Consider the following 25,188-nt stretch of genomic DNA (forward strand, 5'->3'; position numbering starts at 1 on the left):
CTAAATAATCACATGCATATTCATACTGGAGTGAAATCTCATATATGTGAGGTATGTAATAAATGTTTTGGCGAAAAGTCTCATTTAGATACTCACATGCTTACACATACAAAAGAGAAACCTCATACTTGTGAAATCTGTAACAAATCCTTTTCAATAAAGTCTACTCTAAAGAATCACATACGCATTCACACAGGAGAGAAATCCTACGTGTGTGAGATCTGTAACAAGTCATATGCTGTAAAATCGAGGTTAAAAAATCATATGCGAACTCACACAAGAAATATTTGAGTGTGATTTATGATTATTTGCATAAAAGTATCATTTAAAATCTCATATAATATAGTATATACCACAGAGAAAAGCTTATGTTTACCTGGTGTGAGCAAGTTGTAGTGGTGTCAATAACATTTATGGTAGTTGATATGTAATTAATAGTAAAGACAAGTTAAGCAATATTTGCCTGTTATTATGTTAGATATTTCAAAAAAGTTTACTTATTGAAATATATTTTTATTATGTTGTTCAGTATATTTTTTATTATTTAAAATGAAATATATTGAAAAGTAAATTTGTAATTGTTTATACAAGCTTATAACTACAGATGAACTTCAAATCTACAGCAAAAAGAATATATTGGGCATGAAATCTGCAACTGATTTTTATTGCCAAATTTGTTGACCAGACATGTTCTGCTAAATAAAAAACATATTTTTATAAAACTATTTTTTTTTTTTTTTTTTTTTTGTGCTGCAGATTTTTAGTTAGGGTTAGTGTACTTTTTTAGTCCAAAATTGAGATAAAATATTTTTTAAAAAGAGTGGCCAATCTAAGGATCTAATATTCAAATGATTTTGTCAGATTTGCTTATCAACCATATTTTCTAAGAAAACTGCTATTTTTATGAACTAGTCCTTTCCTAATAAAAGCACTCCATGTTCTTCTATTTGAGGTTATTGTAATTTTCAGAGCCAAAATTTGGATAAAATATTTTTCTTTGATAAAAGTTAGTCATTAAATCTAAAAATTCAGCCTTAGATCCTTATTTTGAGGGTTTTTATCAACTTTCATGGCTACTGTATGAAATGTCTTTATTTCTATTGAAATAAATGGTACTTACATGTTCTCCCATCGACCATGAAAACTAGCAGAGATCTAGCCAAACATGCCTTTGTCATCTTTGCAAAAGTTGGAAGGAACATTTTGCTCTTTTTTAGTTAGATAATAAAGATACACAAGTAGTATACTGTATCAGAAACTTAAATAAATATGAGCTCAAATTTGTGCCAATCATTCCCCTGGTAATCTAGAAGGAGCAGACAGCTAGCTCTCTGTTTAGTTAAATAGTCAACATCTGTATGTCCAAAACCCAGAGGCTGGGCCAGAGCTAGGCATTTTGCCATCTGATGCAATCTCTGGCATAAATGCCAAAAATTCTGCTGCCAGTGCTTCTCCTAAATTCTAAACATTTTACCATCCTTAAGTTTTGTTATTCAATGCCTGACTAAATTCTAAAAATTTTGTCATCTGGCATTGCTGCCAGCTCTGCCCAGGTCTATTATCTGGACCTACAGCACATTTTTTTTGCAAAATTCAGAGAAAGAATTCATCTGAGAGTAGCATCTCGCTGTAGCATATACTTAATGCTTTATATATGTACAGTAGTTATTTTTCATAATAAAATGGAGAGGATCCTGATTCTTAATTTCACTTGGGCACTAAATAAGACACCTCCATGTTGAAGGAACACAATCAATATCAGCATTAATCTGTATGATCAGTAATTTGTCTGTATAGCCTCCATTTTGCTTGACATACACCTCAAGGCGAAACATTTCTACCAAAGTTCATCGCTGATTTTACATCAATTGAATAACTTATACCTCTGATGGTAAGCTGGTAAATCATTTTTTTTTATTATTTTTTGATTTTATCACTGTATGATTATCAGCTTATGACACTTTGAGAAATGACTCATGCAGTGATGTCTAAAACATTTTTTTTTTTTTAATGTTAGTAGATAGAATACTAAATAGCATGGTAACCGTTTATGTTGACTTTAATATTTTAATATGTTAATGCTTGGCAACAATTACAGAGTTCAGCCAACTATGCTGTGAAGTGTTCAGTGTGTTAACTAGCAGAAATTTCTTTCCATATGCAAAATAAATTTTGTAAATGATATTTAAAGCCTAAAGATTATATTTAATATGCTGCTCAGACAGGAAAGTAGTTAGTGACTCTGACTGCCGTACCAAAGGGCCCAGGTTCAAATCTCGGAAGAAGGCATGGATGTAAATTGTCTGTCCTGTTATAGGAGGTAATGTTTGCTCACCTATTGAGGTGCCTGCATAATAAAGTGACCACTGCTTCTAGTCTTAGTAGTGGCCAGTGCATATAATGGCTAGTGCCAATCATTGGAGTGAGGGGGGGAAAAACATTCAGTACTGTTTGAATTTAAAATAACTCATTTGTTGTTCAGATAAGCCTTAAGTATATGTGGAAATTTATTTATTCTGGACTCGATAAGCAATAACCATATGTGGGCAATAAACTTAGCATTGTAAATGATTAAATTAATATAACTGAGGCCTAATGTCCTCAGCATGCATTATAAGCAAGACAAAATTTAGCATAACAACATGTATTAAGTCACCAACAGTATATAGATGTAAGCTAACTTTAATTATGAGGAGCTAACTTTTTGGAGAACCGGATATTAAACTATTCTGGGTACCAGATATCTGGATTTTGGAATTTGTACCATAGTTGTTTTTCTGGTTAGTATTGCCTCTTACAATGAGTAATTTTTATTTTATTTTTATTTTTATTTTTAACAAATCGAAATAAAACTGTAGCATTTGCCCTCTATGCTTTGGTATGAATTCATTGGAGTGTAGATTGAAGTTTCAGCTTATCTTGGGAGATCATCGTGGGTACTGTGCAGTGCCAAGTTTGTATACGATGTCAAGTTTGTGCAGTTCTCTGATTTTTTCTTATTAACCTTTAACTGCTGTGAGCGGTCTGAGAGACCGCTAAGGATTTTCTAACCATCGTTTCCACCCATAAAAGCAGAGAATGATCCCTGTTCTTCCTACCTTCCAAAACAAGTCCCACAAGGTCACACATCCAGTTTCAAATTTCTAGCTTTATTATGGTTTCAGTTATCACGTTTTTTTACTTTCTAAGTGGTCTGGGAAACCGCTCACAGCAGATGCGTAACAGTGTTAGTGGACGATAGGCGTTATTTAGCGTATGCTTGTTTTTCGTAAAAGTGATAAATATGGCTTCAAATTTTACAAGAAAACGTCCAGTATACATCACTCAAAAAGAAATTGAATATTTTGTCAATATTTTTTTGATGCAGAATACTCTGATTCTGAAGAATCATGTAATATTCAGAGTGAAAGCAAAAATCTGAGCTTTCAGCAGATGACTATGATAATTTTTCTAATGACTGTGAACAAAATGATAACTATTATCGAAAAAATGACTTTAAATAATGCAAAACAGAACCAAATTGGGCGGTACAAACACCAAAACATAACATAATTATTCAGCTCCCTGGGTCTGAAACATCCTGAAAAAATAGGCTCTAGAGCAGTGCCCGAAGATACTTGGAATTTATGTTCATACATATCGTTCCAGTGATATCCTGATGGTACAGAAGTGAAAAGTAAAAATTTTATGCTTTTATTAGCTAATCAACTTTTAAACCGTATCTAAAAGTTAACTGCTGCTTTTTTTCCATGGAAACCGAAGTTAACAATTAAAAGAATCTTTGGATAGAATGAAATTAAGAGAATGGATTTATTAAACCAAGAAGAAAAATTAGAATAAAGAAAAACATATGGTCTGTATCCACCTTGTAAGAACAGAAAAACAGCAAACAAATGGCTGGAACACAAAGAACCAGCATGTCTTCAGTGCCGTCAAAAATGTGTTTCTTCTGCGTGTCATCATATGATTCATTCTTGTAAACAAAGGTATACTAATTTATTAATAACTTATAATTAAATTCATTTTTGTGCATCTGTGGCTTAATTGGCAGTAAGTCTCACAGTTTCATGCATGCTTAATAAAATATTTGTTCTTTAAAATGGAGAAAATAGTCATTTTTAATAGGAATTAAACCACGTAAAATTAAATAATTAATCTTTACAATATATTGATTTAAATGAATTAAAATTCTATAAAATGCATAAAGTATCTATAACATTCCTTAAAAAGGCATAAAAGTATATATTTTTACGTGTTTCTGAAAAGCGGTCTCTGAGACCGCTCACAATAATTATACCGAAAACATTGTCACGGCAGTTAAAGGTTCAAACAGATCTCTGTATATAAAGGGGGAAACAAAAGGGTAAACAAAAAATTGCAGAAGGAAATCTCAAAAAGCAGGCTTGGCGAATAAAAATGCAACGGCGCCAACGGGTTCTCTGCGGATGAAAACCCAAGTTTTTTTTTTTTTTTTTGAAATGAATGTCTAAGGAGAAAGATGATGCTGGATGCATCATTCAAATAGACTTTAAAGATATTCAAACAAACATTTATCTCTAAAAGTAGCCAACAAATTCTATACTGCTCTCCAAAGCGTTCCTGTCTTTTCAAGGACACTAGATGCCATCCTAAGTGTATCGAAGACTGAAATTTTTCAGCTATCACGTATTTAATGGAAAGATCATACTTTTGGATATCCATGTCTACAGAGTTTCAAAATTCGGTTTAATCCTAGTATCCGGTGCACACGGGATTTGGCTACTTTTATGATGACCAGTAAAAACGGGACATATACGATGAGTAGTAAACGAGTATTCAAAGAATATATATAGTTATACATAGTGTATACTGTGGTTGCTTGATAAGTTCTTTTTATAATAATTTAAATAGCAAAAATCAATATTTTCTATATATAACATCTTTATTATTCTTTGTAGCCCTCACTAACTCCTTACTGATTTTATGGCATGGCAACCTTCTAAAACTAAACTGAAACTAAAGGTGAAGTGAAAGTAGTAGTCATTATCTAGTAGAAGTAGTTGTAGTTATTATGACCAATAATAATTGTTGCCTACATCACTCCCCTACCAGTAACAAAGTTACGTTACTCTGAAAACATGGTGGGAGAGAAGATACAAATATCTATACAAATAACACTGATACAAATATATAAATTGAAATTATGTACACACACACACACACACACACACACAAAAAAAAAAAAAAAAAAAAAAAAAAAACCATAATTAAGTTTTAAATTAATATGAAAGAGTTATAAGTTCAAGAAGAGTCAATAACGTCATTGAAACGAACTGGAAGTTTTACTTGTCTTCCACATCGTGTTAATTTTTTAGGTTGTTCTAGTTGCTGACTTGGCACTGATGTTTGCTTACTTGGCACAGATGTATGATCACTTTTTGGAGACAAAAGTTTGTTGGAGACAAAAGTTCATTAGGTTGTAACACATAAGCTGGTTTTAACCTATCCACAGAGATACTAACTTGTTTATTTTTAATTGATAGAAGAAAATATTTCGGGGTTCTTTGCAGTACCAAAAAGGGTCCTTCATATGGGTGCTCCAAAGGTTTTTTTACTCTGTCAACCCGCAGAAACACGTGCGAGCATGTGTACAAATCTTTTGGGATGAAAATCTTCTGTTTGCATTTGGATTTGGATTGATAGGGCTTTAAAAGGGCCATCTGATTTCGAAGATTACTTATTGACATGTGTGATTCTTCAAAGAATTCGCCAGGTAATTTAATAGTTTTGCCATAAACCATTTCAGCTATTGTATACTTACAGTCCTCATGTAGAGCAGCTCGCAAACCCATAAGAACTGTTGATAGCAAGATTTCTGTCAGAACTGTCATTATCTAGTAGAACTGCCGCAGAAACTGTCATTATCTAGTAGAAGTAGTTGTAGTTATTATGACCAATAATAATTGTTGCCTACAATACTATGTATATAGTGATAGAATATAGTGTATAGTATACTATCACTATATTTACATAGAAACGTTCTTTTGGTAATTTTTGGTGTTGGCGATAATTTTCAAAATCGCGCCAAGGCTGCACCGTATACTAGGATTTTACCCAAAATTCCTTTAGCTTTGAACGAAATAAGTACTGAAAAATTTGGTGATTTAAAAAATGAATAAGTACATTAACATTGTTTTGATGATAATGATAAAGCATGCAATCTACGCTTAACTCAATTTTGTTTCTTTTCCACTTCATCATTTCTATTTAAAATAGTCTATAAAATATTAGCGATTGGACAATTAGAACAAAGCACTTCGGTCTCATTCACATTGCGTCTCGATAATCTCGATAAGAATAGCTATGACGTCACTTTGGAATGAATGATGAGAATGGAACCAAATAAATGTCTTTCCTTAACTGAGTTTTAATTTTCATAATATAGAAGTCAGTGAGAGTTAAAAAATGCTTTAAAACTTATTTCGCTTTTTCGGAAACTTTAAATTAAAAACATTTTCGTGAAATATTCATTGCCTATCCTTACCAAAATGTAGAACTAGTGAATTTTCAGAGATTCTATCAGGTACGAAGCTGGATATGAAGTCTGCTGTGGCCTTTGTCCAATGTTGTTTTTAAGGTTTTAAACGGGTTAAGGGAATAATTTGAACTTTTTATTGAAGAAGAAATATGACATCGTGTGCAGCGTGCGGATGTACTAATAGACCTTCAAAGAAAATTCCTGGTATTACATTTCACCGGTAAGTGAAGCATTTGTGCATACAATGTAGTTATCGGATAATGTTGAGAAAGCAGACATTTAAAACTTCGCACAGTTACTCTATTTTCTGAGATTGATAAAAAGAATATATATAAGTAAACCGGGAATGAGGAAAATCTGTTCAGTATCTTTTGTTCTAATTGGTTGATCTACAAAATTCATTTGTCGTTTTTTATTTCTTGAAAGCGATTGAAGATATATACAAGATTTAGTGCAGAATTTCCCACTGCTTGGCGCGTTTTTAAGAATTGCACATACTCGGTATCCATGTTCACATGACATCGACCTATTTTCACTTAAAAAAACATCCCAGAAATGCACAAAAACGACATTACGCACTCCCGTGACTTTATCCATGTGCACATCGACCTATTTTCACTTAAAAAGTCAACGAAAATTGACAAAAATCCAATTCTTCTTAGTCTTGTAAAAGGCGGCAATCAAAATAAGTGGGCGATTCTGCACTTTAGCCCAAGATTTATGCATAGCATTATGCTAACATACTTATTTTGATTCGAAATTGCGTTTTTTTCTGAAATGGGGTGTTGAATTTTTCTCACATATACATTCAATGCCAAATTTATTCTCTGATCCAATTAGTGATTATCGCTGGAGCAGGTTTTTTTTTTTTTAAAATTGGCATTCAAAATTTCAACACCATTATGTTGATTGAGTTTGGTTTATATATGACAGTATCGCTTTTCTAATTAAGTTTTTATGTTATCGTTTTACACGTAGTTTGAGTTATAAGCGATAAATATTTAGGTTAATCTTTGGATTATGGTAACTTGGCGAAAATTTGGCGACAAACTGTGCTATAGCAATCCTCTATTTTTTTTCGTCGCCATTTTGTCTTCACGAAGTAAAGACATGTTTCTTTTCTTTTTATTTACTCAACACTTTTTCCAACAATCTGCTAGCCGAATTACACTTATGCTAGAAATTTTATGGAACAAAACTGCTTAATCATGACAAATATTAACTGCAAAATTGGGAAAAAGTGCAGAATCACAAACTCCTTGCCGCGTTTTTCAGAATCGCACATACACAGTAACCATGTACACATCGACTTATTTTTACTTAAAGAAACATCCCAGAATTGCACAAAAATGGCATTGCGCACACTCTTGACTTTATCCATCTACACTGCTATTTTCTCATAAATTACAAAAATTTGCAGGAAAATTTTGTGATTCTTTAAACTCGGTAAAAAGCACATATGTGAAATTACCTGATCGCGAAAAAGTATATATCCTTTCCAAGGATGAACATTTGCACATATAAAATAAATAAAATATCCAAAAACTTTTACCTCTAAATTATCTATTATAAACGTCACCAACGAATTTATAACACAAAGATTAAAAATGGTTGCAAATACTTAGGGTCAAATATTTAAATTATTTCCATGCACGTTTACTTCCACTGAAACGTATACCAAATTGCTACAAACATATAATTCACAAAATAACTATCATTTAATTAAAATATAATTAAACCATGTACACGTCGACTTATTTTTACTTAAAAAAACATCCCAGAATTGCACAAAAATGGCATTGTGCACACTCTTCACTATATCCATGTACACTGCTTTTTCCTCATAAATTAAAAAAATTTCACGAAAATGCATAAAAATTTTGTGAATCTTTAAATTCGGTAAAAAGGACTTATATGAAATTACCTGATCACGAAAAAGTATATATCCTTTCCAAGGATGAACATTTGCACGTATAAAATAAATAAAATATCCAAAAACTTTTACCTCTAAATTATCGGTTGATCTTTACAGTATGGTAACTTTTTGGCGATTTTTTGGCAAAAATTTGGCAACCAACTCTCCTACAGCAACCCTCTATTTTTTTTTCCCCGCCGCCATTTTGTCTTCTCGAAGTAAAGACATGTTTCTTTTCTTTTTATCTACTGAACACTTCTTCCAACAATCTACTAGCCGAATTACACTTATGCTAGAAATTTTATCAAACAAAGCTGCTTAATCATGACAAATATTCACTGCAAAATTGGGAAAAAGTGCACAATACCATACTCCTTACGCGTTTTTCAAAATAACACACATAAACCATGTACACGCCGACTTATTTTTACTTAAAAAAACATCCCAGAATTGCACAAAAATGGCATTGCGCACACTCTTCACTATATCCGTGTACACTGCTTTTTTCTCATAAATTAGAAAAATTTCACGAAAATACATGACAATTTTCTCAATCTTTAAACCCGGTAAAAAGAACATATATGAAATTACCTGATCGCGAAAAAGTATTTACTCTTTCCAAGTATGAACATTTCCACATATAAAATAAATAAAATATCCAAAAACATTTACCTTTAAATCATCTATTATATTATAAACGTCACCAACGAATTCATACCGCAACCATTACAAATACTTAGTGTCCGATATTTAAATTATTTCCATGCACGTTTACTTCAATTAAAACATATACCAAATTCCTACAAACATAAAATTCACAAAATAACTATCATTTAATTAAAATATAATTAAATTCAAAAACACTACTTAAAATATAAATGAGCACATACATTAAATTAATAAAAATTACCTTACAATCCTAATTACTTTAAACTAAATCATTGCTAATAACAATTTTCCCAATAATACCAAATTCCTTTCCACCTTACATTTAGAACAATGCATAAAAATAATATCCTCAAATAATTAAAAATACTAACTTACCTAATCTTCTTCAGAATCTTGATTACGTGTCCGATAAACTTTTCTTCTTTCTGTTTCAGGATCTTTAAAATCATACTTATATTTCATAGCAAGGTACCAGGTAAAATAAATAACTTAATAAAACATCTTTATTTCTATCTCGCACAACCTTAAACAAACATTTATTACTACCCTTTTCAATACCACTAAATACCCATTTCGAATTCACTTTAGTTACGGCCATGGGATCCAAAAATTAACCAACACTGTTTCACACAACACAGAATAAAGCCAAATACAAAATTTCCAGATTTTTTCCCGATTTCCCCCCTTTTCCGATTAAAGAACCGTAATTCGTCCATTAATATCACATGAAATATCCCATGATCTCTCATTTCCCTCACACAAAATAATGCGTAATCGGAACTGAGTACTGCTCACATTATTACCAAAAAGTTCCAGGTAGTAACCTTTATCGCCTCCAAAATGTCGCAAACTACCAGTTACCATATTGTAAAGATCAACGAAATTATCTATTATAAACGTCACCAACAAATTTATAACGCAAACATTAAAAATGTTTGCAAATATTTAGTGTCAAATATTTAAATTATTTCCATGCACGTTTACTTCCACTGAAACGTATACCAAATTGCTACAAACATATAATTCACAAAATGACTATCATTTAATTAAAATATAATTAAATTAAAAAACACTACTTAAAATATAAATAAGCACATACATTAAATTATTAAAAATTAGCTTACAATCATAATTATTTTAATCTAAATCATTGCTAATAGCAATTTTCCAGTAATACCATATTACAGTCAAAAGTCGTTAATCCGGACTCTTCGGGACTTCGGCGATTCCAGATTATAGATCATCAGTTTAAATCTCGTAAGATGGCATGCAGAAATTCTAAAATTAAAAATATGAAACCGTAATTTATGAAATAAAGAACAATTATGATCTAAAGGGTACCAAAATTTACAAAGAAAAAAAAGCTTAATATTTATTTGTTTACTTTATTAGACATTTCTTTCAATGGAAGTTGTTTCGTTTTATGTGATAATACTTTCTCTTTAATTCTATAAACAAACATAATTTCTTGTTCAGTTACAAAGTTCCGCTGTTCAAGTCCCGTAATTGCTGTGCCGAGAATACCAACTAACTTGTCAATCGAAATTTTTTCGTTTTCACTAACCTCTCTGTCACCTTCTTCATGTCTTTATCCATGTTTTGCAGCAATTCCACTTTTTGTTTGACGGACATCGAAACATACTTTCGTTTTGTGGATCCTTTTTGAGCTCCAGCATCGGAAATTCTATTTAACATAATCGAAAGTTCAAGTTTACTTTTATAAAATTGCTCTTACAGTCTGCAAAAAGTAATAAGCCGCATCCAATTCGAAGATTAAGGAACAACGCAATCATCAACATTAACTGAAATAGATAATTAGATAATTTTAGCTTATACCGTCCGTTATACATTAAACGCGCACGCGAAAACGTATTCTGCACTTGTATGCGCAGTCGTAAAGGTCTTATGCGCACGCGTAAACGCCTGTGCGCATGTGTCAATGCTGCGCATGCGCAGAAAGTTTTTAGTGTTGATATCCTGATTATAGATCATTCCGGATTATGGGTGTCCGAATTAACTACTTTTGACTGTAATTTATTTACTCCTTACATTTAGAACAATGCATAAAAATAATTAAAAATACTAACTTACCTAATCTTCTTCAGAATCTTGATTACATGGCGGATAAACTTTTCTTATTTCCTCCACTAAAAACCAAATTCTCTTTATCATAATGCTTCGGAATGGCACTTTTATAGCACTCCACATGCCCTCTATTGTATTCGTATGTGCGCCTGTTTCAGGATCTTTAAAATCATACTTATGGTTCACAGCAAGATGTTGAAAACCTTCATCCTCCAAACAGACATATGACTTCCAGCAATCAGATATTATTATTGTACCAGGTAGAATATACTGCTTAATAAAACTTAATAAGCAATCTTTACTTCTATCTCGCACAACCTTAAAAAATCACTTATTACTACCCCTTTCAATCCCACTAAATACCCATTTCGAATTCACTTTAGATAGGGCCATGGGATCCAAAAATTAACCAACACTGTTTCACACAACACAGAATGAAGCTAAATACAAAATGCTATAAAGTACTGCAGATATTTTTCCAAATTTCCCCCTTTTTCCGATTAAAGAACTGTAATTCGTCCATTAATGTCACATGACATATCTCATGATCTCTCATTTCCCTCACACAAAATAATGCGTAATTGGAACTGAGTACTACTCACATTATTCCCAAAGTCCTAACCTTTATCGCCTACCAAAATTTCGCTAAACTACCTGTTACCATATTCCAAAGATTATCCAATATTTATTATATAACTAAGATAATAATAAATATTATATAAATAAGATAAATATTAATGCACCATGTTATATTTTTCCCATACGTATAAAATATTCCGTTTTTTTATTAAAAAATCACAAATGTGCAAATTTAAGTATTGAAAATGTTTTATGGTGTTTAAGCATGGGATTAAAAGTGGTAATGATGCCAGTTCTGCCTTCATTTTGTATCATTTAGGCTCCTTTTATTTTATGTTCCATTTAATTTTAAATGAAATTTAAGAGACTGACTGTTACCTGTGTGATATTTTTAAATCATAATGTTACGTTTTTCTTCATATGTACAGGTTCATCGATTTGGAGTGAATAACGATGACAATAGTTGGTGAAGAATGAAAACACACCTTATTAGCCAGTATTCCCAAAAACACGTTTACAGACGTTGAAGAACTACTATAAACACACTGAAATAATCAGTGACATAGCCTTCAGACTATAACCGTGAAGACAGCTTCATAGCAAAGCACCAGAGTACAGCTTCCGACTCGATTCAGTGGTTCTCGGAACTGTACGTACTCTTGAGACATTCCACGCTACAGCTGGTGATGCACTAAATTACAGCTCCCGACTCGGTTCGATTGTTCTTGGAGCTCAACATGCTCTAAGATAAAATTCGACGATGCACTAATTTGCTGTTCACTAAGAGACTCTCTGTGCACAACTCGGCACTAGACTACGAGACACTCGCTCACTGACTCTTAGCTGACTTGACTAAACACTCACTGACTAACTCTCAACTCGATGGCCTCAGCACTGACTGACTGTCCCTGTAACAGCAGGGTTTAAATAGCTTTTGGCTTGTATTTGAGAACATTCTCGGCTGAACCAGTAAGAATTTCTGTTTGTTCTCCATCCCTTTATTGCATGTTGCCAAATGGGCAGCTTCTCATCAAATGTCGCAACCCTGCCTTCCCTTGCCATTTTTTGGCAACCTTAAACCTGCTTTTAGGGAAATCTATCCTACCGTGGCTGGACATTTTGTAACAATATATTATATATATATTTTTTCATCTAAACTTTTCGCTGTATTGTGAAATGCATCGAAGAAATCATTTCTATGCTGCTAAATTTTATCAGTTAGATCTTTTATCATTTTCGATAGTAGTATTTTTTCCCTGTGAGAGGAAATTTACATTATTTATTTCTATATTTAAATATTTCTTAATATTGTATACCAGAATATTAATAATACAACAAAATCGAAATTTGTTATTTTAATAACATTTGACATTTACTGCAGTGTCTACTGTAACTTGCATTTATCCATGACACATTTTTTTTAGAAGTAATACTTTTAAGGGCATTTGATTTTTTAACACTTTTATCGTGTCGGCTTTTGCGGATCATTTTGTTTCATTAAAACGTTTTATACAAGCAGATAATTTTTGTTTAGGTTAAAATAACACACCGAACAAGGATTAATTTAGAAGTCAAACAACAAAAATCAGCATTATATTTGCCAATTTTCCAGGACTAGTTTCGATGGTTTTACTATCAAACAACTTCCTCGGTTGCCAAAGTGTAAATGAATGAGATAAGCTGTGACAACAAGATAAGATAAGAATGTCTGGAATGGAAGATAATTTTTGCTTTAGAAGATGGAACTACTCTGATATGCGCCCTCAAGTCGCCAAATTTCTCGCCAAACATTTTTGGCTAGAAACTCCACGGTGCCGTATTGCTATCTAATTTTTTTGTCTACATTTCCAACTTTAAGCCTAAAATGTCTCCAAAAACACGGTTTTCGCAAATGCAAAAACCACGCTTTGAACACACAATTTAAGCTAAAAATCCGAAACAAAAACAAAAATTTAGATAGCATAACCATAAAGTTTCCAACCAAAATTATTTGACAAGAGTCCATGTACACAGCGATATGTTTTAACTTAACATCTACGAATTGCACAATTTAGACAACAAACGAATCCACGAACTACGCACACCTCACTTTAATACATTAACATAACAACAATAAATTTCAAAGAATACCATGTACACAGCGTCCTGTTTCAACTTAACATCTATGAATTGCACAATTTAGGCAAAAAATGAACTACGCACAACTCACTTTAATAAATTAACATAACAACAATAAATTTCAAAGAATACCATGTATACAGCGTCCTGTTTCAACTTTAAAAAACATCTACGAATTGCACAATTTAGACGGTACGCACCAGTCAACAAAATAACTAAAATAAATTTCAAACAATTAAAAAAAAAAAAAACAACAATAACAACAGAAATTCATACTAAAAAAACAATGAACATAACATTCTACAAAAAAAGAACAAGAATAAAATAAAATGCACTTACCATGAATTAATGCTTCAGCAGAAATACCAATTTCATACCGCCTTTAACATGCTGCCACGTAATCACTATCGTATTTATATGACAGCCAGACACACTATCCAGAAAATCCATACTATGGTTCACAAATAAATAAAATAACAAATAATCACAAATCCCTACTTCTATCATGCACAGCCAATAAAAATAATCTTCCAGACCATCTTTCCACACCTCCAAATACCTACTGCCCCTCAACAGGATGGCCACGACAATATTTCCTCTTGCCGAACTTCAATTCAACAACTTCCACCATTTTATCTTTACCCCCTAGCTTCTCAGACTCGGAACATGATGCAAACCAACGAACTTCACTGAAAGATTTTTCAACGTCAACAGGGTTGCCATACAACACGCAATCGCGTCAAAAACCAGCACAGAATACAAATCACCACATTTGGTGAAATTAGGGCGTATATCAGAGTTGTACCTAGAAGATCCCACCTAGTACCAGAGTTTACACAAGAATTGACAATTGTTCAATCATTCCAAAACATTTCATCTGTACAGATCTTTGCACAGCATGGATACCTAAAAAATTAAGTCTGTGGAACAAATTTCACTCTTTCATTTAAAACTAAAAGTCCTGGCCTGTATCTTATTGTATTTACGTGTCATATTAGCTACATTATCATGTGACTATCTCTTATATTTCTAATAATTAGTTCATCTGAGATTAGCTTTCTTTTATGTCATTCACAAGTGCTTCGCCAGATTTTTCATGGGTCGCAATAAAATCTAAAAATTTTTCTTCACTGCTACGTTTATTTGTATAAGAATCATTGTTAGCATAACATACAATTTCAGTCATCTATTCCTAGTGAGAAGTGTCATGTGTATAGTCAAATATAATAGAAATATATTTTGCTTTTTTATTATACGAAATAATATGCTGTCTAATTTTGGAAGCACTTATAGTAATCATATAATTTTTTGTTATGGAAAAGAAATGATTCATCTTATTTTTCTTATCATTTTCAGTATGTTATGTTACAATGGGCTCGTAGTGACTGATTATTTCTGCAACACATAAAAATTTTCCATATTTGGGATCATCAGTTTTCTCACAAGTTCCTCTCCAAATGTCAGTATTTTTTTGCACAGTGTAGAATTGCATTTAAATACTTTTAAAGTAAGCCCCCCTTTTTTCTTTTCTATCTATCTTTCTTTTTTTTTTTTAAGATTGTTTATTTTAATTGATCATCTGTTGATTTTTGATTCTATGTTTTCTATTGGACATAATTGTTTTTATGATCCAGTGAAGTGGTAAGGCTGAATTTAAATTGGCTATTCTCAACATCCCACAATAGTCCACACTTTCTGATTCTGATTTTTACCAAATGGAAAGCAGAGCAGCACATAATTGTGCTTGGAATATACAGTTGGTGATTTCGGATTAAGGGTTTTTTCCGGATAATAGATCATCAATTTAAATCTGGTAAGATGGCATTCAGAAATTATGCAATTAAAGATATGAAACTGTAATTTATGAAATAGCAATTATGACCTAAAGGGTATCAAAATTTACAGAAAAAAAGCTTAATATTTATTTGTTTATTAAACATTACTTTCAGTGTAAGTTGCTTTGTTGTGCTAAACACGCAAGTCCGGATTAGAGATCATTCCAGATTACAGACTTTGTACTGTATCACAAATTCTAAGTCTTCTCTGTCAGGGTTCGTACAGTCCTTAAGTTTTTTTTAATCGATTTTCTGTCCTTAAAAGTCCTTGATTTCGCCCAAAACCGGCAGAAGGTCCTTAATTTTAATCATCGGAAATAGCTGTCTGTTTTTTACGAGTGCCATTTTGAGTGTGAATTAGCATTTTGGAGGAATATTTTTGGTGATTCAACTGACAAATAAGGTTATCTTTTGAGTGGGTTATAATTCGTTCCTATTTCTAATATAAATCATGGGATTTTCGAGTTTTATATTGTAAAAAGTGCAGCATAAGTATTTTGAAATGATTTCATTTTTTCTAATGAAGAGCTCTTAAACAATTTTTGGCTTTTTAGGATGGGAATTCTTTTATTAAATGGCTCTGAATTCGGCGACTTATCAGCATTTTGGCGATTTTAAGATCAGTTTCTGTAGAAAATTTTTAATTTCGTGATCTGGGAATTTTTCGACATTTTTTTACAACATTGTAACATGGATAATTTTCATTAAAATAGTGGTAAAATATTGAAATTGTGTTTAAAAAATAACATTAAAATAAAACGTTTTTAATTTTCGCTGTCATATTATAAAGTTTCATTTTGGCTACTTATTATACAATATTTTGAATCTGCAAAATGAGCAAGGTATACGAACAAGTAATGAAACAAAATATAAAGCGCAATTAACGAAACAGTTTTAGCAAAAGCAAAATAGCTATGTAAATAATTTAAAATGTCTTTTTTAATTTTTTCATGGTTAGAGTTTTTCCAATGTAATTGTTTCAGAGTATTCAGAATTATCAGAATATTCAGTTTTCTCTATAAAATTAATTTTACACCTTTTTCCTCTGATATTTTTTCTCAAAATATTTCTGGCTTTTTACTGTTACAGAATTTTTCTTTAGGATTTTAGACATTGCAGCTTAGAAAGTTTAGAAGGATTTGAAGGCAAAATTTATAGACCCAAGATTCTTGAAAATTATAGAAAAATGTCTCCATGCTATTAAAACGTAACGAATGTATTTTGCAGAAAGTTTACGATGTATTTCTTACTTTTTGGAGAAGGTCTGGAAGAACAAAGAAAACATAATATTTGAATGTTTTACTTCTGATACTAGAATCTTTTTCTTAACACGTTTATCTTCCCTATATTTTCTCTAATTTTCACTAGACACAGACATGGAAAATATTAAAAATACTTTTATTCTTATCAGAAGGACAGGCATTATAAAAAGAAATTTTTTTCTTAGTAAAGAAATTGAAAATTGACAATTTAAATGATTCATATTATATGTCTGAATGCATCATACACAGGGCTGGTGCTAGGCATTTTCCCACCTGATGCAATCTCTCCAGATTCTTAATTCTGCTGCCTAATGCCTTTCTAAATTCTGCTTCCAATGCCTGCTCTAAATAGTTTTGCCATTTCTAGATTTTATTGCTTGGTGTGTCACTAAATTCTAAAAATTCTGCCACACCGTCTCTGTAACCAGTCCTTACCATATATATTTCATATTGCTTCTGAATGTTCATATTACTAAAGAAATAAAATTAGCAACTTTTTCTATAGTTTCTAAATTTAGTGTTTTTAGAATAAGAGAAATCTTTAATTTAAATTCTAAAATGAAAAGGAAAGCTACTGAAGAAAGATTCTTCAAAGATATGTACTGCGATTAGTATGTACAGTTATTATTATGTAAATTACCCAGTTGTTTATAATTTCAGCCTTTACTATAATTTCCCATTTGTGTTTTCTCACCAGAATATAAATCGCTTAGATAGTTTTTAAACTGAGGTGTATGGAGTGTAAAACAGAGTGTGTTTATGTTCTCCACATACTCGCTGCATTAGTTCCTGTCCAAACTGAGACATAAAAATATCAACATAAAGCTAACTATTAATTTAGAAGTAAAGCAACAATCTTAATAAATCTAACTGTTAGTAAAACGTAAATAAAATGTGACTTATTTTCTTTCTAATATGTTCAACTATTATAAGTGTAAAATATTTAATGCTACTTGATAAATTTCATAAAGTTTTATTTTATTCAATAACTTATTAATAATTATGTTAATTAAGTTATGTTTAATAGTAATGCATCCTACTTTTATGTGTAGGATGGTATTACAAAAGTGAAGGTCAGGCACAGATAGTATTTTTAATTGAATTTGTTCAGTTCTCATTTGCTCATAGGTCCTTAACTTTTTCATTAATGGTCCTTAAAAGTACTTAATTTCTGTGTGCAGAAAAGTGTACGAACCCTGTTTGTGTTTGATAGGGTTTCCATAAATAATTTTTTGGGACTAATCTTATATGCACCCTCAGTTCGCCAAATGCGACGACAAATTTCTCGTCAAACATTTTTGGCGAGAAACTCCACGGTGCCATATTACTATCTAAATTTTTTGTCTACATTTCGAACTTTAAGCCTAAAATGTCTCCCAAAGCGCGGCTTTCGCGCATGTAAAAACCATGTTTTGAACACGCAATGTAAGCTAAAAATCCAAAGCAAAAACAGAAAATTTATATAGCAAAAATGTAAAGTTTCTAACCAAAAATATTTGACACGAATCCATGTACACAGGGATATGTTTTAACTTAAAAAACATCTATGAATTGCACAATCTAAGCAGTGAAGGAATCTACGAACTATGCACATCTCGCTTTAATAAATTAACAAAATAAATTTAAAAAAATACCATGTACACAGCATTCTGCTTAAACTTAAAAAAACATCTACGAATTGCACAATCTAGGCACTGCGCACAAATCAACAAAATAAACTAAAATAACTAAAATAAATTACAAATAATTCAAAAAAGAACAATAACAACAGAAATTCATAGTAAAAAAAACAATGAACATAACATTCTACAAAATAAAAACAGTAAAATAAAATGCACTTACCATAATCAATGTTTCTTCAGACAGCAGAACGTAGCTTTAACATGCCTCCACGTACTCTCTATGTTATTTATATGACAGCCAGACTCGCTATCCACAAAATTCATACTATGGTTCACAAATAAATGCTCAAAACTGTCTTTTCCTAAATCCTTGTAAGATTTCCAGCCATCCGAAAAAATAGTTGTACAAGGCTCAGTCCACTCTTTAATACACTGCATCAGCGTTACCTTACTTCTATCATGAACAGCCACTAAAAATAATCCCCCAGACCCTCTTGCAACCACGTCTGTCATTGCAACATAGGCCATTTCAAAACACGCGTGACACGAACCAACGAGCATTTAAACCACTCCAGCAAAAGAGTTTTCAACGTTAAAAGGATTGCCATACAACACACAGTCGTGCCAAAAACCAGTGCAGAACACATATCGCCACATTTGGTGATCTTAGGGCACGTATAAGAGTAGAGCTCATTTTTTTAAACAAAATGCCTGTTTTTTGTATCAAAATAAGCAATTATATCATTCCCTAATGAAATGTTGAACAAATATTTATTTTGCACTATGTTGTGTGATCATTAGAATCTATTAATTTTGTTGTATTATTCTTAGATTCTATTTTAAAACCCATCATATTTTACCTATCTGTTTTAAAACCCATCATATCATTACACTGCATTTCGTTTTTGTGGCTTTGGGTTTTATTTTTGGCTTTATTATCATTTTAAATTTCTAAACTGCTATTTGTAGAAGACAGTGTTAACTCAGTTGCTGATTGATGTTAATGTTGATAGGAAATTTTTTTTTTTTTTTTGAAAACAAAATGGCAATAGGTGTTACATCTTTCTTTATATTTTCAATTTTCATTTCTTTATTTTATTTTAATTGTGCGCCATAAGTTTTTTTTGGTCATATTTCCCTGCAAACATTATTTGAATATAATATTGTATTTGCATATTATTTACAAGCTAGTTTTTAATATCAGTGCACTTTTTGTAGTGTTAATATTAAAAATGGACAAATGGTATCAACTGTGTTGAATATTTTTGTATTAAATAACAAATTTGAATATTTTAAATATTGCATAATATATTTCAGTACAGAGGTAAAATTTGTACTAATTTTATAAGATTCGAGTATTCATGTATTCAACACTTAGAAACTATTCAAATTTGAGAATGGATATTTGTCAATTTTTAGTTTATATTAATTTAACAATTAAAAAAAATATGAGTTTATTTACAATTACTTGTCAATAAAGTAGTATATTTACTCCAAATAAACATATTAAAATTCAGTTTACTCAGCATCCCTGTGCAAAAAATGGCAATGAAAATGATACTTAAAATATTAAAAATAATTATAAAATTACTATAGTACAAAGTCTTTATTCCGGACGTCCATAATCCGAAATGATCTATAATCTGGACCTCAAAGCTACAAACTTTCTGCGCATGTGTTTATGCATGCACATAATACGTTTGCACATGCGCGTTTAATGTATAACGGACGGTATGAGCTAGGCTAAAATTATCTAATTATCTGTTTCGTTTAATGTTGCAGATTGCGTTGTTCCTTCATCTTCTAATTGGATCCGGCTTATTATTTTTTGCAGACTGTTAGAGCAATTTTATAAAAAGTTAGCTTGAACTTTCGATTATGTAAAAAACAGTTTCCGATTCTGGAGCTGCCAAAAGATCTACAAAGCGAAAGCATGTTTCGATGTACAGCTTCCGATTGTGAAGAAAGTGACAGAGAGATTATTGAAAACGAAAAAATTTCGATTGACAAGTTAGTCGATATTCTCGACACAGTAATTACAGGACTTGAACAGTGGAACTGAACAAGAAATTATGTCTGTTTATAGAATTAAAGAGAAAGTATTAGCTCAAAAAACGAAGCAACTTAAACAACTTACATTAAAAGAAATGTTTAATAAAGTAAACAAATAAATATCAAGCTTTTTTTTTTTTCGTAAATTTTGATACCTTTAGATCATAATTGCTCATTATTTCATAAATTACGGTTTCATATTTTTAATTTTATAATTTCTACATGCTATCTTACCAGATTTAAATTGGTGATCTATAATCCGGAAAAACCGATAATCCGGAATCGCCGAAGTCCCAATGAGTCCGGATTAAAGACTTTTACTGTACTATTTATAAATAATGGACAAAGCAACATTACAAATTCACTGTATAAATCATAAGCTATATTCAAAGACTTAGCTTTTCCTTGTTTCTGAAGTACAACATTATTTAATGAGGTACATTTTTTACTTGTTATAAACATATATATATTTATGAAATGTGTGTAGAAACTTGTAGTATTGTAGATTTTAACGTTTGAATTTCGGAAACTAACTTTTCAAAAACAAGAAGCTGAATCCTAAAAAATTTTTCAATTTTTCCTTTAGTGTAAGGTGGAAACTGTATTTCTGCTATATATTACAAGATCACAAGAAAATTTTATAAACTTTCATGGCAGATAAGTAGTCATACTGCTTTCCTGTTGGTCTGACCCAAGAACTTGTCTGATCTTTCGAATCCATTCATAAAAGAATATACATATACTATGTTATGGAAGCTCCTTTGTTTAGAACTAGATCTTTTGAGCCTTCAGACTGGTTTGTTCTGTAATGGAAAGGGGGAGGAATTTGTTATAGATTTAAGATGGAGTTTCGTGTATTTCAGTATTTTAAGCATACAGGTTAGTGAAGGCCTTGGGCTTCTGAAGGTTAAAAGGATTAAGGAATGAAGAGAGATTTGTATGCAGTACAAAGTCCGAAATCTGGACGTCCAATATCTGAAATGATCTAAAATCTGGACCTCAAAACCACCAACAAAGTTTTTCTCGTAGGCTTTATGCTGCATTTGATTTCATGGTGAGGATGATGTAGATGATAGCTACAGATTTGAAGTTTTTTTAGATATCGCAAAACAAAGGTGAAATTTTCCAATTAACGGATTTTGTAAAGAAATGTGGAGAAGTGGTAATAAATGAAGATGATATAAAAGAAGTTTTTATATCATGAATGGCGAAATCTGTAGTATGGTTCTAGATCCAGAAAATACTGTTACCGATAGGAAAGAAAGTGACAGAGAAGTTAATGAGTAACTAAACAAAAGATCATGTCTGTCTATAGAATTAAAGGGAACATGTTAGCACAAAAAACAAAGCAACTTAAACAACTTACATTGAAAGAAATGTTTAATAAAGTATACAAATATTAAGCTTTTTTTTTTTTAGTAAATTTTGATACCTTTTAGATCATAAATACTTCATTATTTCATTATTTTTAGTTTCATAATTTCTACACATCATCTTACTAGATTTAAACTGATGATCTATTATCCGGAAAAATCCCAAATCCAGAATCGTCGAAGTCCCAACGAGTCCGTATTTCGGACTTTATACTGTATCTATTTGTTTATTCATCAGGATTTTACCCTCAGAACCTTGGCACAGCAACCACATTACGGGCATAGACAATTTAAAATTGAAACACCTTATATATTTATAAAATATATTAAAATTTGCCTTATAAATGTCTAAATGGCACTGAATGGCATGCATGATCTCAATGCCCTCCCATAACTAACACCTGAGAGGAAAGACACATAGTGAGGTCAGCCCTGCAAAACATACAACCACAGTATCTACGCGTATGGTGCATTAACATTTGCAGCAGCATGGACTATCAGCACGGCGACCAGCTTCCTTTGACGATGCAGCATAGAAAGAGATAGCTACTATGGTGTGCTGAATGACAAAACTGGATACAGGAGTGGCAGAATGCCGTATTTTCAGATGAGTCGCGATTCTGTGTGCAGTATTCTGTTAGCCATATATGTGTCTGGAGGCTCAGAGGGGACCACATGTCACCTGCTTGCATTCAGCATAGGTCCCTGCACCTGGTTTGGGCAGTGTAACAGCTTTAAATATTGGGTACTTTTCCGTTTTGCCAGCGCAAGTGATAAAGTCGCCGAAAATGGTACAACCGATGCCAAACAGAATATCCTCGCTGGTAACCTTTTACACTTCATTTTCAAAACAAGTCGCAGGCATTTCTTATCAGATTAATTGTTTCTTTCAATACTGGCATAAAATTGCATAGAATTTTTACCAGATAGTTCAATTTTATGCCCTACGGCCATTCACGGTAGTTAAGTCAATTAGGATGCAATCACACCGCTCATCCGAAGGCGGAAATACAGAAAATTGTTAAATTCATCAATTCTAATGTGAATGCACTAGCGAAGTAAAGCACTGTGGTTTTACATAATTTATAGTAAGCTATTTGTACGAATAAAAATGATTCTCGCATTTAAACTTCTATTCCATATTAAGATTTAACTTGAAATTCATGTGGAATGAACTAATAACTGGATAACTTGAAATTAATGAGAGAATTAGATTTTTGTAGCTTAGTTTACATGAGATGAGATCACTTGGGGTCATGTGATATGAACCGGCGAATCAGGATGCTGTACCATGAAAGCATAGTAAATTCTTAAATTAATTTCGCTTTACAAATTAATTGTCTTTATTTATTGCCTTTTTGCAAAATTTTAAACTATATTAAAATGTTTATGCCTTCAAAATAAAAAATCCTTTGAACTAACATTTGTTAACATGTTTTATGTGTATACCCTGTGTTGTCTTCAATAAAGTCTGCTTGGCGAGATTTGCGCTATCAAAATGGAAAAGTACCAAATATTGTTATTAATTTTGCATGCATTTGAAATAGATGAATAATAATGTACAGGTTACTGGCAATATTGAAACGCAGACTCGAGTGCCATGTGTGGCTCTCGCATGAAGAATGTACTTTATTTTTAAATGTTTGAATAAGTTTTCTTTTCTTGTTTGTATGTCGCCATTTTTTTTAGTGTAAAACAAAAGTTATTGCTGTGTTCCATCATTGGAGTTGACTGCAAATTGTTAAAGAACTATCACAGCAGCCATTGGGTACACAACACGCACATCTCTAATTTGAATTGATGGTAATTTTAACGCAGATCGGTACCTGACATCTTACATCCAGTGTTTTTGTCCTATCTTTGAGGCCTGCCAAATGCCATCTTCCAACAAGATAATGCAAGACTACATGTTGTACGTCGTGTTCTGACCTTCCTCGATGCACAAGGTATTCGATTGCTGCACGGTTGCTAGACCTGTCACCCATTGAAAACATCTGCTCATGGGTTGTTGAGAGCCTGGTTTGCCACCTCTCTCTAGCTAATGTGGTTGTTGAAGTGTAGCTATAGACTTAAAGCAGCATGGAATGAGTTGCCCGTTTCTGTCATCTGAGTCCAGTTCAACTCCAAGCCTAACCAAGTAAAGGCCATTTTAGCTTCCAGGTGTGGCGGCAGTTTCTACTAATTTCGCACCCCTTCCGCAAACTGGATACAAATTTAATCATTTTGTCTTCATGCCATTCTGTTTATGTACAATAAATATCTTTTTTATATTTGCTTTCCTTCATGGTGTTGCAGTTTTAATGGCCAGCAGTGTATAATCCGTACTGCTGCATTATTCATCAAGAAAATGAGCTAAAAACCTCAGCCTTGATCTTGTAATGACGGTTATTATATGCATTGTAAATTTTATCTGAGAAATGGCCTTTGAATCATAGACTCTTTAAAGCTTTGCTTGATGAGCTAGATAGTGAGTATACCTTGCAAAAGTAAAGTTGCTGAGTCAAGGAAAGCTTTAATGAGATTTGTTGAAATCTTGTCAGAGATTAAAACTTTTTCATATCTGGTTACAGGTATGACCTAAAAATAGATGGAGAGGTTTGCAGTCTTGGCATTTTTAATCGATATCATTACAAGTGAATCAAGTGACCTAAATACCATGCTATAAGGAAAAGGAAAACATGTATAAAAAATTATGAGCTCTATATCTGCTTTCGTCATTTCATTTTTTAGGGCAGGAATTTGGAGTTTGATTCATCTAAGCATGTTGAAACTTCTGTTACTTAACTCAGAACTGAAAAGAAGATTCCATGACATGTTTTCTCACAAAAATCATTTCTTGCGCAGAAAAAGAAAATGAAGTTATTAAACTAATGGATCATATTACAAAAGCATACATAGGTGTACACCAACAGTGTAGGCATTTTTTTTTTTTTTCTGGTCAACATACCTCTAGCAGCAGACTTCTTCCACAGCTTAAAATAATAAAAAGCAATTAGTGAACTATGTTGACTTCAGAGCATGTGAAAAAAATATGGTGCTGGTATGTTGTGTATCAGAAATGCCAAATTCTTATAATCAGTTGTCAGAGATTATTAAAAATGAGATATAAATATCAAAATAATGATTTAATGCAGTGCTGACTAAATGAGATATCTGATGAT

At 31.9% G+C, this 25,188-nt stretch overlaps 1 protein-coding gene across 14 annotated transcripts in view; it reads left to right on the top strand.

Moving 5' to 3' along the window:
* The first annotated feature begins 6,363 nt into the window (after positions 1-6,363).
* LOC118179658 (uncharacterized) overlaps positions 6,364-25,188 on the top strand; it is a 149,462-nt gene continuing 130,637 nt past the window's right edge. For 3 of the 14 annotated variants that reach the window (XM_085826142.1, XM_085826141.1, XM_085826143.1), the window contains exon 1: positions 6,364-6,737. In XM_085826142.1, coding sequence (XP_085682268.1) covers positions 6,667-6,737 — 71 coding nt within the window. In that variant the 5' untranslated portion in view covers positions 6,364-6,666. Of the gene's footprint in view, positions 6,738-12,193; positions 12,735-15,239; positions 15,391-25,188 lie in introns of those variants that run through there. The other 11 variants (XM_085826146.1, XM_085826144.1, XM_085826145.1 and 8 more) reach the window with 8 other exon arrangements.

The sequence above is a fragment of the Stegodyphus dumicola genome, chromosome 1 (assembly GCF_044657685.1).
Source record: "Stegodyphus dumicola isolate Sdum_Otavi_A_Nest chromosome 1, ASM4465768v1".
Lineage (NCBI taxonomy): Eukaryota > Metazoa > Arthropoda > Arachnida > Araneae > Eresidae > Stegodyphus > Stegodyphus dumicola.